This window comes from Glandiceps talaboti, chromosome 4, assembly GCF_964340395.1.
Source record: "Glandiceps talaboti chromosome 4, keGlaTala1.1, whole genome shotgun sequence".
NCBI classification, from domain to species: domain Eukaryota; kingdom Metazoa; phylum Hemichordata; class Enteropneusta; family Spengelidae; genus Glandiceps; species Glandiceps talaboti.
In genome coordinates this window covers 25,882,280-25,900,536 of record NC_135552.1, presented here as the reverse complement: position 1 = coordinate 25,900,536, position 18,257 = coordinate 25,882,280, and the positions used below count along the sequence as shown (strand labels likewise).

Here is an 18,257-nt window from a genome sequence, read left to right as displayed (position 1 = left end):
TCTTTAATTACAAACTCCAAGTCAGTATTTTGACTCGGTAAACATTGATATCGACTAAAAACTTGTCGATCGATTAGGTTTTTGAAATTCCCTACAGTCAACAGTAAATATGACCACACAAATGTATGTTTTCATATTGGCACTGACGTCATAGTGGCCGGTAGTAATATAACGCGAGTACTATTAATTGGAAAAAAGAAGTTACTTACCTCATACCACATGCCAACTTGTTTTAATATGAATAATTTTTTTAATTGCCCCAATCATTGCCATGCGTGTTCCATAGAGGATAAAATACGGATAACAGAATGGCAAAACATGAACGATAACAGCGCTAGGCATAAATAAATATTTGAACAGGCGAATAAAGAAATAAATTAAAATTTGAAGATTTGAGGTGAGAAGTTTTGACCCATGTCCGTTTATGGTAAAACTCGAAAGAATGTAAGAACGAATTTTTGTGATTCGTGTTTTCCAGAAGACACGGTACATTTAATTAAAGATGTATTCATTTGGGATACTAAAACATGAGAGGATCATATCACGACTTTTTATCGAAATTTTACATGCGGTTATGACATAATTCATACATTACAGGCGTCCTCAGGCATCAAAGCATGGCGCCTTGAAGTTTGCCATTTTGTTACGTGTTTAATACTTCCACTCTCCCGGTGGGAAAAACAGCCTTAAAGAGAATAGCCCATATGCCATCCATGCATGTACAGTAGCCGAGTACCTCCGCTGTCAACCAGTCCTATGTACGATTCGCCGCGGAAAAATAAGTGAAAATGCCTGTGAGACGGGGTCATGTTGCCCCCCAAAACACCTTTATTGACACAATCATTCGTAAATTTGACGGGCAGAGTAAGTATGCCACAATTTTAAACAAAATCTTTAAATTTCTGATTATGATGTATCGGAGATAGTAGATGTTGACGTTTGTTCGTCTATCACGTTTACATGCACTGTCTCAGCTTGTCATCGTGTAAAGAAATATACAATTGTTGTCAAATAGTTTTTCTTTTTACACCTTTGTCATGACATTTCTACTTTTCTTTCAGATCGTAACTTTGTTATTGCCAATGCTCAAGTGGAACATCGTAATATAATATTTTGTAATGACGGATTTTGCGAGCTATGCGGGTATTCGCGTGCCGAAGTGATGCAAAAACCAGCATTCTGCGATTTTCTATACGGAGTTAAAACTAACGGACTTGCAGTACAACAGTTGAAGTCAGCGTTGAATGAAAAAGAAGAAAAGCAAGTTGAAATTATGTTCTATAAAAGAGATGGTATGTTGATATTGTTCTTATCACTGCGATAGTTATTGTACTAGTCTAGGGTCCAGTTTCTGCTGAGACCGTCCACGTCCTGTGTGAAGACTCCGGGTAAAAGTTAGCATATTATTCAGTGTGAACTTGATGATGTTGGTGATCATCATCATCATCATGTGTCTTCCGAATCGATTGCTTTTTGATCTGACTCTGTTTACCTCAAAATTGAAAGCATATGATGCAGTAGCGTCTCGAATTTGTCAGAAGGAAACACCGTTTTTCTTCCGTGGGTTGGAGAACCTCGTCCCAGTTGTAATATGCCCCATGACATTTGAATTGTTCGTTATTGTTTGGTCGAATGAAATACGAGTTGACAATTATACAAAGAAGTACTTTGTCGGTGTCTACGACACCTTTCCTACCATCAAAGCGTTCCTGATAAACTACGTTTATACAAGGGTACACAGCTGTAGAAATCGCTGGTAACTGTAAGCGTACTAGTTACATGTACTACAACTGTGTTGTTTATTGCTACTCAGGCAAAACGCTACATGCATGTACCATATACAAACACAGTCAATAGAAAACCTTCACATGTTCAAAGAACAACCGCCATAGTTTTCTTTTTCAAGACCCTTTCGTATGCTACGTCCGAATTATATATATGTACCAAAGAAATGAAAGCGCGCCTGTGCTGTGTAGTGTAAGCAAGCACCTTTTTATTAAGCATCGACCATAGTTGAAATTCCCAGAGGAAAGGCACTTAGAAGAGATGTTTTTATAGCTAATGACGACAAATACCGTACATGTTATAGCCCAATGGATGTGTCTTTATGGGTAATAAATATGGCCATGCATGTAAAGGGTTACCAAAGAATAAGATATTAAAAAGTGAAGAATTTTTGTGATGTGATAAAAGTTGTGTATATATGTATTTAGCAGAAAACAAGCTACATGCATACATACCATCATAAATAGTGGATAATGGAGCCTTGGAGGGGACAATGTAGGGGTGTGGGTTGTGGGGATGGAATGAGCACAAAATTATATACAGATTTGACATGTAGAGATAAAAAGTTTGACAGTACGTGGTTTATTATGAAACCCAAGATAATAATACTTGCTTCTGTAAGAAAATACGCAATACAGATTTCAGTCCTTTCAGAGAGCAAGCTGTTGTTGACAATCTGATAGCCTTCGGAATTCTGAATGAGATTGCATGGAGTAGGCTGTTGGTTGTTTTGACCTAAGAACATCTTGTAGTACTTTTAATAGTGCTCAGCTTTCTTCCCATAAATTGAGGAAATTGTGAGATTTAACTGTTAGGTCGATATGGTGGACAGAGCTCTTAAGTTTAATAATGATTGAGTTTAAATTTTAGCAGGACAGAATCCCCACTAACAGATACAGTGTTGAATCTCTGCCATATTTAATTGACACAATTTCATGAAGTTCTCACCGTGGCTCTGACGTCATTGTGAATTTTCAATATGGCTTTACAGTGTTGTCAGCAGTAATTTCTATCAAATGTTATTTTAAATGCCAGACTAGATGTGCATCAATTAAGGAGAGGATATAGCAGGGACAATGAACTTATAAAGATTTGTCTGTCTTCAATACTTGAATGTGACTCTGGGAGTAGTAGGTAGAAACACCACAGTGACCATAGTAGTGCAGTGACCATGACACTACACAATGTAATGCAAATGACTATATGTATAGTTCTTCTGTGTTTCCACTAGATGCACTTGCTGTTTACAAGGAGACACTGAATTGGCTGAAATAGAACATATAGATATGGGAGTTGGTCCAATATCGTTTCCGACATTTCTAGACATGGCATATATGCTTTGTGCATATAAGTACATCATACAATGGCTATTGAATTAATGTATGCATGCCATGGACATTCAAAATTCATCAGATGCTGTGTTTATTTTATTGAACAAAAACAAATAGCTTAAAGGGGTATGTTTCAGTCCTGGGTCATCACGTTAGTGTAGATTACATGACATCATTCTTTTGTTCTTGCCAAGCTTTTCTATATCTCTGGGAAACAACTGTTTTTCACACCTAGAGAGTAATCCTAATCCAAACTGAGCATTAAATTTTAATTCAGTTTCCAGTGCCCTCTTTATGACCTACAAAGGTTCTTTTCAACATTATCTGTTTCAAGTCTCCCCATTCCCTAGATGGATTAGGGTTACAGCCATTCAAGCATGAAAAGAAAGGAATAATGATTAAAGAAGTGTAAATTAGCAAGTGAGGAAATAATGATGGGAAATTTAGCTACCAATAAGAGTATTTCACTTGTAGTGATGGAGTCATTAGCCAATTACTCACTGGGTATAATGTCAAGACTATTACATTGACATTATGGCTATGTCAAAGTCCTAACACTAATTAAGTAATTGAACAATGTGAATGAGGATGGATGTCTTTAAGACAAATTTAATTTGCCCCAGTAGCTTAGAAGAAAGAACCATTTACACTTCAGATAGCTGTGAACTTCAAGTAGATAGAAAAGATTAAAATGATTATTATTCAGTATCAATTCACTTTTACTTCAATACTACCAATTAGTGTATGGTAACACTACAATAGTGGACTATTAAAAATACAGAGGAGTGCTAAATAAGGTGAAAAATGAGAACTGCAAATTACATAAATTAAAAAAAATTCATTATGAAAATATGTTTAGTGAAAAAAAGTAAAACTTATAACAACAGAGGAAATGGTATTATTATTATTATTTAATTTCTTAAAAGTGCACTACACTACGTCTCAGTGCTCTTTACACATTGAAAAAGATTGCATATAAAAGGTAGCAATTAATAAAATACTAAAAAAATGTCATACAATAAAGTACTAAAATGCGTCATACAAAAAAATATGGAAAAAAAATTAAAATGCCATATACAAAGCGGAGAGAGAAAAATTAAAATCGGTATATTTCAAGGAATGGGTGAATAGATATGTTATATCTGATATTATTAAAGAAGTATAACCTTGTAAGGTATCTACAATTGTACAGTAGTTTTTTCAGGTGTAGAGGACAGGATAGTTTTCCCCATGCCTTTGTAGAGTAGTGTGAGTTTATCCCATGGTGTCTTGGAAACAAGTGAAATTAAATAACATCTATTGTTATGCAAATATCTCATGGCTCTTTTTGTGAGATCTGGAAAATAATTACAAGTCTCAAGTGTGCAATTTCAAGTCTTTCTACATGAAAAAAAATGTCACTTTTACCTGTAAAAACTACTCCAGAGAAGTGAGATAGAAAAAAAACCAAAATTATTTTAATGTATGTTTTCAACATAAATTAGAATATATTTAATGTCATGCTGAGAACAGTCTGCTGGTTTACTGGGTATTGATTACTTTGATGTGTCTGTGAAATTAATTTCAGTTTCTAGATAATGAAAAATAAACATAGTTGTAATGTGCCTTTTGTGACATAAATTGACTTTGCTTTAATGAAAGTAAAAAGTAAACATTTTTAGTACACTTGTCTCCACCTTGTACTGATTTGTGTGAAATAAAGTTGTTTATAGTCTACGTTGGTAAGCAAAATGGTGGAAATTACACAGACTGAATTAATTGATTTACTTGAATTAGTAATTATAGTGGTAAAATATTAGAAAAAGCTTAGTGAAAGTCTTTGGTAAGGATAAGATAACTAGAATTTTTAATTCAAGACCCAGCTTTAAGCATAATTGTAACAAAAGCATTTACAACATGTTGAAGCCATCTAGCAAAATCTACGTGTGGCTCCGAAGAAGATCTCAGTTTTCAATAGCGGAGAGAAATTTGAAATAACTCTATTGGAATTATTTGTGTATTCTATGAAAAATATCCTTTTCTGTCATCTGGAATTGATGGGGATTTGATATGATGGTTTCAGTGGTGAATTGATAGAGTTTTTTAAAAGATGATAATGGTATTGGTGGTGAATGGTTGTGGAGGGATGAGCAGATATAAGGAAAAAAGAATCTAATCACATGACGAATAATATTCTCAATGATGTTAGCTGAAGATTACGGCAGGTATTTTACGTGGTAAAAGTTGTCTATAGTCAGTGTACTAATACAGATTATTTTGTATTCTGGTGGCTTAACATACAGCGGTAATAGCAACAGTAATTGCTAAATGAGGTAGGATCCTACAAAGGGGAAGATGTATGCCACAATTAGAGCTCTATAGCCGGCTTTCCCATTTCCTTCACATAGTAACATTTATTTGTGAATTTATAATAGCACATATCATGCAGTTAACGAGATGGATGTATGCTTTGCATGAGTAATACTCTTCCTATATAAATATTTGATGATGGAGTATATTCCTCCCAGTATGAGCAATCACAATGGCTTATAATACATGTACATGTAAGTCCCTTAGTTTTCATTATTTTCAATATATTTTGCCCTACCTGAAAACCCCCATACTCTCATTATTTTCTATATATTTTTTTGCCCTACCTGAAAACCCCACTTATTATTTTCAATATATTTTGCCCAACCTGAAAACCCCACTTTCATTATTTTCAATATATTTTGCCCTACCTGAAAACCCCCCAGTTATTATTTTCAATATATTTTGCTCTACCTGAAAACCCCACTTTTATTATTTTCAATATATTTTGCCCTACCTGAAAACCCCACAGTTATTATTTTCAATGTATTTTTTGCCCTACCTGAACACTCCACTTTCATTATTTTCAATATATTTTGCTCTACCTGAAAACCCCACTTTTATTATTTTCAATATATTTTTTGCCCTATCGTAACACTCCACTTTCATTATTTTGTATATTTTGCCCTACCTGAAAACCCCACTCTTTTCATTATTTTCAATATACAATGTATTTTGCCAATATATTTAACCAATTTAATATTTCAAGGGAAAGAAGTGCACATAGCAAAAATGACTGAAATTTTAGAAATTATTTGTTCTGGTGTAAATTGTAATGGATGTGATCAAGTCTGATGGATATATTTTTAATAGTAATTTAATATGACAAATCTATATTCTAAATTTCTTTATCTGTACAATACTGTAAACATCCAAAGATGAATTATCTCATACACAGATATGTATGAACACAATTTAAACAGGTTTTTGTTTAGAACTAAGGTAACAAATTTAAGGAAAAGGGGGGAGAAGTACAAATAAGTTTTTTTTTGGGAAATTTAGATTTTGACATTCATTTCATACAATATGTACAAAAGTATACTGAGAATTAGGAATTGGGAATTTTGACATTAATTAGATGTAATTTCAAATTAAAAGTCACTATGCATAAAAAATAGTGAGAGTTATCTATAATAAGCCTGCAAGGAGACATTCCAATTTTTCAAGTAAGACAGTTGTCTGCATACAGGTCTCAGCAATGATAGATACTGATATGATATATATCACAGATGCTTAGAATTGCCAACAATAAATGACTTGTAGATATAGATTAATTTGTGATAAATAGCAGCAGCTGTTCTGCTTTTGTTCACATTCTAGATCATTAAAATCAATAACTTTAAGAAAGTGGATTATCTTGCTAGGTATCCAGTCTGCATCAGGATTTCTTTTGATACAAGTAGACTTTTAGCAGATAAGTTATCAATCTGTTCATCTTGAGTAAGGTCAATGGGGGACAATTGACCCACCAATCATAACACATGAGTATACAAATTATAGAAAGTAGACTTCCATTGTTGCTGCTATGTCAGTGAACAAAAACCCAGTAAAAATATCAACTGAAATCTTTTTTGTTGATGAATTGAATCCATAAATCAAAACAGCTTTACTTTTAATTTGCCAACTTTGTGCGGTGAGATTAAAAAGATGTACGTGTGATCTCGTTCTGATTCCTGGCTTTGAAAGAAGACTTTACAAAAAAATGTAAGGCATGTGCAGAAGCCAGTTTGAAACATCCCTGTCACACAATAGTTTACTCTGATATGCCAAAATTTGGTGTTCCCCCTTTCCCTTACTAAGAGGTGACTCATAAGAAAAGCCATTTTGACTGCATGGCTACATAAATTTCCTTCTCTTTACCAGAGGGCACACTGCAATCATTGAACTCCTTATAAATGATGAACAATACAATGTAGATGTGAAATATGTTGTAATAGCAAATGAGCTTTTTCCTCCATCAGATTTTAATCATATTGAAGCTCTCACAATTTATTAGGTTGATTTTGATGAAAATCAAACCCTCAGGGACTGCCTGTACTCATTATAAATATACAGTGAAATATTGCATATGCATATGAATTTATGTCACATCTCAGCGAAATAATGTAAGGCAATATTTGTATTTGCATTGTAACTTTTATATACCATAGGGAGTAATGTCAAATTCAATTACCTTACATACAAGCTGGTGTTTTTTATTGTAATGTCGCAGTCATTCATTTGGCTATAGACATATTTAACATGAACAATCCAAGTTTCAAATATTTTTTAAGTGCGTGTACATGTAATATATTTTCATATTTTGAAGGTATATTTTGTTGATAGACAATGACGTATATTGTGCATACATTGAAATATTTTATACCGTCTATTACTCCAATCAAAAACTCATCCCCTAAAAAGGATGGCTGAAGTTGTTTAAAGAATTAAGGGCGGGTTGCAGTTTGATCCTCAAAATCAGTATGCTAGGTAGATATCGAGTTATTGACACAAAACAGACCAAAGTTTATTCAAAGTCTGCCATCATGTGTAGAATCAATGAAACTCTTAAAACCAAAAGCCTATGGCTATGTATACTTGCATACAAGGAATCCTTGTCCTTACATATAGCATTTTGCTTTAGGCATGCTATAAAAATAAACACAAGTCTCATTACACCCATCCAGTTGCACTTTCAAAATCCACAATTAGACCCTCTTAAAACTGCTAATTGAGGTAGGATATTGGTCTCTGAAGATCAACAAAATATTTGATGTCCAGTAAAAACGTCTAAATTTAGATGGTAGGGAAGTGTCTCCCTTTTGGAAGATGCAAAGTCGTTCCATCGGGAGTAGCTTGATTGCTTGTGTGTGTTACATGGGAGTGTGTTCATTGCTCAAACACACTCCATTGCATTTCTACCATGACAGATAAGATAGAAATATACTTAAAATGATTTCCACAGATATAGCCATCTGGTGCAGACTTAAATGGACAGTTGGGCCATGTCTTTATCAAGGAAAAACCCAGAGATGTATTTTACTGTGTGTTTGGTACATTAAACATTGCACTTAAGTCTTGCAGACTATGGGCTATTTAGTATTATCTATCATTTTACCAGTAATGTCTGCGAGTGTGTCTTTCCATGCATGTCATTTCAGACTCCCTATCCTGGCACACAGTATCTCTATGCTGACTAATCAATAATGACTTGTATGCTGTTTTTTTCCTTTCAATTATTTAGTTGTGAACATTTATGTATTCAAAAGGGAAATTTATCAACACGTTCTAAGAGATGAAGGCAGGATGGAAATACAAAACTATTTAAACGTGCGTGATATATGTATGTATGGGTGATGTGAAAAATAAAAAGTATGTTTTTTCAAAGACATTCACTGCATGAATCATTCTTTACTTTTTACATGCTGAATTAGTTTATGATAAACAAATATTTGTATAGTGCGTAGCGTAGTCCAGAGATAAAGACTGAAAGCAAGGGAAAATTTTAACTTATAGTGCTTTCTGAAGCAAAGTAAGACTTTTTTTGAACAAAACTAGAATAACAACTAAAAATATAATTATAGATTAAACTAGGTATGAATGAATGAGAATTTGTAATTTGTAAAATTTTCATACATGTTTCTCCACACTTCAAATATTGCCACAAGGCATGATATGTTCTAAATTTAGCAGGTACCCGTACCTCTAATAGTTGCTGAAGTGAATTATTGGTGCAATCTCAGCATTGCACAGACTCATGAAATGGTTCTGTATATTGATGATAATGATTCATGCACCATTGCCGCAGTGATCGATAAGTTGTCCTGAAATGAACACGACATCAATTTACATCAAGCTAGTTAAAATAGCATCTATCATGATAAATCAGGTGTTTTTGAGTTGGGTGACAGGCTAGAACTAAATAATACACCCACAGAGAACTGTTTGGGTAATAAATAAAATAGATTCGAAGATCAACATTATAATATGACTTGCATGACTTGTAAAAAATAATAAAAGTGAAAGATAATCCATGAAGGGCTCTTGCCATAAGAAATAAACTGCCTTGTGACCACATTATTGCCATGCTTCCATATTAAACATCAATAATGCTCAACTTTCTGATGTCAATTCCCTTCTAACATGTGGCTGTTAAATCAAACTAGGTCGATGTAAATTATTATTGCCAGCTGACTACTTTATGTAGGACTCTGTAGTTTCCTAACAAAATTATATAAAAATCTTGCTATTCCGTATGTCTTCTTGTAAATGTTGAAGTCAAATTTACATTGGCCCCATTCTAAGAATGGCAATTATAATACACTTTTATAATTAAATGTTGAGCTTTGTTAGTAGCCATGTGTATCAAATGTCTTCAAAATGACAGTATCAAATTATTTTTCATGTGTCTAGTAGTGAAGGGGTTAAGAGATGAAGCTCAATTAAGTTATGCTACAGGCAGGTCAATGTTTAAAGGTTAAAGGGCGATGTGTTGTACAAATACTCTCACATAATATTCACTTCATTTTCAGTATTTCTATGTAAATAGGTTGTGAACTTGATAATGAAAACTTAGTTCAATTCTCTACTTTAAAAAGAAAAAAGATATTACACCGAAAAAGATATCATTATTATTGACTTTTTTTTTGTAAATGTATGATTGTTTATGAGCAAATAAATTCATGCACCGCCCTACCTACCTGCTTATGCCATTTCAATATATTGCACAGGAAGTGTGGTTTATATTATTTATTGTAATTATTTTGATAATTAGATAATTATTGAAAATAAAACAATTATTCTTCCCAAGTATCTGCATTTGTCATTTAGAGTATATTATTTATTATTACACCAAAAATAGGATTGATTAATTATGTTAATTTACTTAATATTATTATTTTGCTAATTAATTATTTAAAATAAAACAATACATTCTTTTCATCTATTTGCATGTCATGTCAATATATTATTACACAGAATATATGATTTATAGTAAATTTACTTAATATTTGGTAAATAGCTAGTTATTTACAAAATAAAACAATAATATATTATACAGAAAATATAATTGATATTGAGTTAATATATTGAGAATAGTTATTTACAAAATAAAGAATTAAATGTATCCCACTATTTGAAAATATTACACAGAAAGTGTGATTCACATTATAATTTATTATTCTATAGATTGAAATTTACAAAATCAAAATAAAAAAATTAATGATTTATTCCACGCACCTACCTGCATATGCCATTTCAATATATTACACAGAAACTATAATTGGTATTAAACGGACTTGGTAAACAGATGGTTATTTGCAAAATCCATATTATTACAAAGAAAGTATCATATCATAAATTTATTTCTTCTATAAATAGATATTCACAAAAAAAATCATATCCCACCCACCCACCTACCTGCGTATGCCATTTCAATATATTACACAGAATCATGTACTGATATGTATATACCTAATATCATTATCTAAATTGTTTTCTTATCTATACATTATTTGAATGGACATATTCAATTGTGAAATCAGTCAGTATAGATTTAATTGTATGAGGTAACTTAATTTACTATTTATGCCAATCACAGTCGTTTAATGTTGCAATTTGCTTACTAGGAAAAATGGCATGAATTATAATGGGCGAGTACAACTTACATGTATATTATTGATACTTTTGGTCATTGTTTGTCTGTCTGTCTGTCTGTCTGTCTGTCTGTCTGTCTGTCTGTCTGTCTGTCTGTCTGTCTGTCTGTCTGTCTGCCTGCCTGCATCTCTCTGCCTGCCTGACTCTCTGCCTGCCTGTCTGTCTGTCTGTCTGTCTGTCTGTCTGTCTGTCTGTCTGTCTGTCTGTCTGTCTGTCTGTCTGTCTGTCTGTCTGTCTGTCTGTCTTTGTCAACTGTATTTGTTTCTTCCTATGTATCAAGTGGTATATCTATCTATAAATGTGTTTCTTAGCTGATATATATTTTTTCAGCTTTTTGTTTCAGATGAAGCTACTTTTAATTAGACATTGTGTATACAAAGAGTGAAATCAGTAAAAACAAATTCAGTGTAAATGATCCCACACAGCTGTTTTCTGCACAAAGTTGATCCCATGTAATTGGTAGTTTTATTATTTTGGATAGCTAGACTTGTTATTTGCTCATTATACACAAACTCAAGATCATTGTTGATTCTGGCAGAGCCAGCTGATCAGGATAGGTATCATCATCATCATCCATCATACAGTGGAGAACAGATGAAAGCTATGCCAGAAACTATTAGTGTCTGCAATAACAGATTACAAAAACGACTATAAACATCCAACCAGATTTCTTCATCAGGGACTTCAAAACACAATGAAATGCAACATTGATGACAATAACACTGTGACATGGCCTCACACAATAATTCAAATATTTAAATTTGAACAAATAAACACACATATGCGACCACCCACCCACCTACCAACCAACCAACCAACCAACCAACCAACCAACAAATGAATAATTTAGCATCATAATAGAAACATACTGCATTCACTTTATGCAGAAAGAAGTATTTTTTGGGGATAGACAAAAAAGGAATCCTTGACATGTTAGTAATTACAGAAACTGTTATAAGAGTGTTCAATTTAGACATGAAATTGATCGTGTGAAATTAGATACAGTTTTACTAATAAGACTGTATAAAGTTCATCTTAGGTTCATTGCCGACATTCATGAACTCTCACTTTGATAGCTTCCAGAATGGTTAAGTATATGATCAGCTCAAAAGTTTATCTCTATTTCATCAGTGACATTCATGAACTTATAACTTTAATAGCTTCTTTTAAAATACAGTGTGATAAGCGGATGATTGCCCCATACTGCTCTGTAGGTACTAGTTTGTGGTTGTTATATGTGACACAGTCTAAAGTTCATTGGTTTCTAACATTACTGTCATTAAAATAATTGAAAAAAGTAATCATACTAAGTTTTCAAAAGGCTTTGATAATATTAAAAATGGGTACCGTAGAGATTGCTTTTAGAAAATAATAGAAAAGATTAGTGTGCTATTTAATCAAGGAAAGGCACAACAATTTGATGAAGGCAGTGTTGAATTTAAGATAGATTGCTGTTTTATACATATACTAACATCATGTATACACTTGCAGTGTGTTGTTTCAAATCTGTTGCAGTGGTGTTCAGACTGATGTTGAGTCTGAAGCAGCCAATGAAGTTTGAAATTCAAATGTATTCTGTAGGCATATTTAATTTCTTGATAAGATATACAAATCGTGATGCTATATATATCATTTCCTTGTTACATGTATTTCATTTAAATGGTACATCATGTGCCATTGCAACTTGACAAGTCAGCTCATATTTTATGTTAATATAACGCAGTGATAATCAGAGAGTCAAAGAGTACTTTATCAAAATATTTTAGTCCTTTTCTCAAGAAGCCACATGAGCCTAGATCATAATTACATGATTTTCCCCATTTTTTTTCTGAGATTTTGAAAATTTCAAACGTTCCTACAATATAGATTTCAAGAAAAGCATTCTTTTTTTTAGAATTTGAGAGTGGCAAAATATTTGTGACTGAAAATATCAAACTCTGCTGTAAATTTAGATGGAATTTATAAAAATATTGTGGTTGCCATATCAACTGTATAAAAATACAAAATAGAGGGTTTTTTTGTGCTCATCCTTATGGAAATGTGTGATTCAACAGTACATGATAGTGCAAACTGTGAGACATGTACATGACTGTATGGTGATGGGATTTTGACCATTTGTTTATCTATGTGGATTAGCAGCTATAACAATATTTTAAAACACTATCTTGAATGAGAACATTAACGTCATGAAAAAAGAGAGGAACCAATCCAGGATTGAGTTGATGGTCATGCCTTCATCTCAACTGAAGAGCTATATTATATATAGGCCAATCTAAACACTTCATATTGAACACATTCACCAAAATTGTATGAATAAAATTTTCTCCTTGTAAATGTTAACACTCATTTCAAATTCATTTTAGATTTGTTAAGATGTTTTATTATAAAACTGTATCAAAATTTTGGTGCAAAGCTAAAAATGTCCCAGACAGTGATGTTATATTGAATTTGTTCATATATGTTTTGTATTGATGAATTAAGAAGGGATGTTGTCATCTGTATTAAATGTAATATGTAATATCAGAACAAATTGGTATGTTTGGTGATGATTATTGTTGTGTGAGGTGCACTTGTAATATCTACAGTATTGATAAATTATTTTTTCAGTGCTCTAACTTTACAGTGGAACACCTTTCTCTTTCAGAAGATCATGAATTTGGGAAGAAAAGAACTCATAAATTATTCTTGCATGCCATTTTAATGAGTGTGACTTATTTATTTGGGAAACAATTGAAATCTCACGTTGATATAAAAATGTGATCCATATTGCCAACTGTGCATGCTATAACCGTGACAGCTGGTATAATGGCAGGCTATATTTTATCACATAGCTAACAGTATATGACAACTGGTCTTCACTACCAGCACATTTTCAGACGTGCAAAAAAAAAAAAATACCTGAAATTTAGCCAGTGAGTAAATGAGGTGGAATAATAAATGTTGGCTTATAGTTTAAGTGGGAAATATAAGAGTGAGTTACATTTCATTTGAAGCCCCCTACAAATGTTGGCATATATGAGAAACATGACATATTGAAGTTTGTTTTGTACTGGTACGTGTTCATTTGAGATTGAACATCAGGCCAATCTATGAAATTAAATAGTTCAGAGTCATATGTCACATATTTATGACGTTCCTTTTCAGAATGGAACATTGAGAGTGTGGAGTCCACATATTGAACTTAGTTATAAGTATGTGCTTGTATATTGTGAGTATTTATGGAGTCAACACTTACCTGTTAATTTTCCTACATAAGATTACCAATGACTTTTGTTGTGCAGATTCTGAGGAGAATACACAGTACATGTTGACGATCATAATTCAGGCTTCAAATTTTAAAATGAATTCCAGGTGACAAAACTCTGACAGAGATCACCATACATCATCACAAGACAGTGGAAGTGGCACATGTATTTTATCTTTGATAATTTCAAAAGAATTGACATCTGACCATAGAATCAGTTTATATAAATTCAAAATTCTATTAAAAATATAGTAATTTTGAGTTCTTATCAATGTATAATGTGAGTACCTCTCCCTCCCTCCTGCCTTCCCTCAGATCTCCATACACACAGACACACTCAGACACACACATACACTTACATACATACGTACATACATTTATACAAAAATGTTAAATCCCGTACTCTACGCCTGTTGTACAATGGTAACAATCCGAAAACGGAACACATTTCTATGTACTTGTTACTCTCATAATTTAGACTGGACTTATGACATAAGTACTTTACAAACTTTTTCAAGTTGGTTGATCAACATTTCCAAACAACAGAGCAATATTTAAGATGACAAATAGATGACTAAATAGATTGTTACAATAGTATTTATGTCACTGAACTCCCAACTATTTCATTTAATAAAACCTATCGTTGTAAGGGCTCTACTGGTGATGGATTGAATGTGATCAGTAAAATTTAAATTAGATGAAAGAGTAACCCCAAGATCTCTAAACTTATATACTCTTGGTGCAGGTGCACTGGCTATTTTATATTGCCAGTGCAATGGTACTCTCTTATTTGTGAATAAAATTACCAAACACTTATTTACATTTAACTTAAATTCCAGGTGGAACACCAGACTTGTAGGTGATCGATATCTTCTTGTAGCAAAATACAGTCAAAAACAGTAGAAATTGTTTTCCATATATATCTTAGCATCATCCGCATACATAATCAATCGGAATGATGACATACATTTGGGAGATCATTTACATATAGAACAAACATTAAAGGACTCATTAATTTTGCATATACAATTGTGCATGTACATTTGTATAGATACACCTGAGACATATAATAATATACATACACACTTGTGATCTTCTGTCATCTCTATATACTGTGTGAACCAAAGATGAAATGTGCCCCATTCATGGAATGATGTATATACAATCATCCCAGCTTTGGTAACAATCATCCCTGTACTGTAAGATTGGTAGAATGTTTTGGTGATTCAAGGATTAGTGGAGTTTTATAGCACTGAATTATTACTGACATGTTCTGTCAACTGATTGAAGAGGTAACTAGTAGATTTAAATCTAGTGATATATGTATGATTCATAAGATTAACAAAATAAATTGATATAAAAATTGTCATGGTGTTGGTCGTAGTAAAGAAAAGGCTTCCTTTAAAGTCATCGTCACAAACCACAGCCTCTTTTACGGCACCGTCCAAAACGTACCGTCAATAGGCCATGGCAGCATTCATAGAGCTCATTATTGTACAGTGTCGTGGATAAGAAATAACAGCACTGGTTTGCGAGGATGAGGACTGAATGAAATAAAAGTGCCTTTATGTAAACTTATGTGATCATGCTTGTTTTTCTCTCAACTGAAACATTTTTCTTGTGAAATAATAAGAACACCCATTGTGACTTGAAGTAAAGAAAAGTACTCACTCAGTGTTCCTGAAGTTCCTTATTAAACATATTTGGCATTAACAAATTTGGTTTCTTGTAGAGTTATTAATTGCATGGTGAGACGGTTTTACTAAGGTTTTCATAAAATTTGAAATCTAGTTATCATTATATGCAATCTCATGAAAATTATATCAGAATGCATGATTGTTACCCAATGTGTTGGAAATGCTTAATTTTTCCCCTTCATGATGGCAGTGGTAATAAAACTGTTAGTTAAGGGGTAAGAATCCAAACAACATTTTGAAGAAAACAATTAAGTTGAAAAATCCCAAAAGCAAGATAGATTGAAAATATAAGCCCAGTCTGTTTTGATCCATAAATAATTGATTAGCATGTGTGCCTTGCATCGGGAAAACAAGAATTATGGATATATATTTTTCTGAAAGCAGGGCAGATTTTTGAAATTTCTTTTACCTGGTTATTTTAAAACATTGGCAAAAACAAAATCTGGTGAATCTGTAGAAAACCTGGTTGTTCCTTCACTACTTGGGAGAAGTTGAATTATTCCCTAGGAGATGAGACTGTGAAAATGTCGTTGCTATACAGTAAGTCTATGGAAAGTTATCCTCTGATATATACACGGCACTTGAGGCAAATACGATTGGTAAAGGTCTTACTGTAACCCAGAATAATTACAACAGGTAATTTAGTTGCAAGGAGGGTCATCATGATTGCACCAGGCTTTGTGCCGTCAAATTACAGTATGGTGACCAGGGGGAATTCATGTTTCTCTGAAAATGTCTGTCCTCATCTGGTATTTAAATTGAAATTAGTTGAAAACAGAATCGATGGAGACTGCTCTGATTGCCAGCCTTGTGTACTGAGAATTAACTCATACAAATCTATAGGGAGAGTTATTCTCAATACACTATTGAACCTGCTTAAAGGTGACTTGTATTAATGGTGTAGCAGAGAACTGGCTGGATCAGGGTAATGGTGAACGGCTCATCCAGACAAAATGCGTGAAATTTACTGATAGCCTAAGGAATTGATCTGCCTATTACTTGTAATGTTTTGGTTGCAAAATATTGACCACCATACAATTATCTACATGATTTTGCAATTTAGAAATAGATTGTTCATCTGTATAGTAGCAAAGCTGAATTGTGCCTCACCAGGGATTTCATATTTCTGTAGAAATTGAAATAAAAACATGTATGTTGAGATAGAATTCTCAGAGGACTTTGTAGGAAAGCTATTAGTATGAAATACATATTTATAACTCATTTTGATAATGCATAAGCCAGATATCAGATGCTGAGTTCATTTCAACTTTGGGTCTTTAAATCACCACACTATAAATACGATGCTACAGCACTGTCCTTTCAAAGTTATGATGTTAAAAATTCAATTTTGAAACAGGCTATACAAATCATATATTTTAGCTTGTCCACATATCTTCCAATTTCTTCATGTAATCAGTACACTATTCAAAGTCTAAGGTAATTGAAAATTGGAAGTCTTGTTTGTAATGTTTCTAAACAACCAATCATTATGCCTTATTATGTATACAAGTCAACTCACAATATATGCAAATCAATTCATTATGTATGCAAGTTAACTCATTATATATGCAAGTCAGCTCATTTTGTATGTTAGGCAACTCTTATGCAAGTAAGCTCATTTTGTATGTTAGGCAACTCATTTTATAGGCAAGTCAGCTCATTTTATATGTTAGGCAACTCATGTGTGGAAGACAGCTCATTTGTATATTATTCAAAGCATTATAAATGCAAGTCAGCTCATTTGTATGTAAGTCAACTCATTATATATGCAAGTAAGCTCATTTTATATGTTAGGCAACTCATGTGTGCAAGTCAGCTCATTTGTATGTAAGTCAACTCATTATATATGCAAGTCAGCTCATTTTGTATGTTAGGCAACTCGTGTGCAAGTCAGGTCATTTGTATGTAAGTCAACTCATTATATATGCAAGTCAGCTCATTTGTATGTAAGTCAACTCATTATATATGCAAGTAAGCTCATTTTATATGTTAGGCAACTCATGTGTGCAAGTCAGCTCATTTGTATGTAAGTCAACTCATTATATATGCAAGTCAGCTCATTTTGTATGTTAGGCAACTCTTGTGCAAGTCAGGTCATTTGTATGTAAGTCAACTCATTATATATGCAAGTCAGCTCATTTGTATGTAAGTCAACTCATTATATATGCAAGTAAGCTCATTTTATATGTTAGGCAACTTATTACATATATGCAAATC

The 18,257-nt window shown here is 32.9% G+C and overlaps 1 protein-coding gene across 1 annotated transcript in view; it reads left to right on the top strand.

The window, feature by feature from the left end:
• Window positions 1-735: 735 nt before the first annotated feature.
• Window positions 736-18,257, top strand: part of LOC144433573 (voltage-gated inwardly rectifying potassium channel KCNH6-like) — a 159,321-nt gene continuing 141,799 nt past the window's right edge. Inside the window, exons 1-2 of the mRNA XM_078121890.1 lie at window positions 736-864; window positions 1,062-1,292. Coding sequence (XP_077978016.1) covers window positions 789-864; window positions 1,062-1,292 — 307 coding nt within the window. The 5' untranslated portion in view covers window positions 736-788. The remainder of the gene's footprint in view (window positions 865-1,061; window positions 1,293-18,257) is intronic.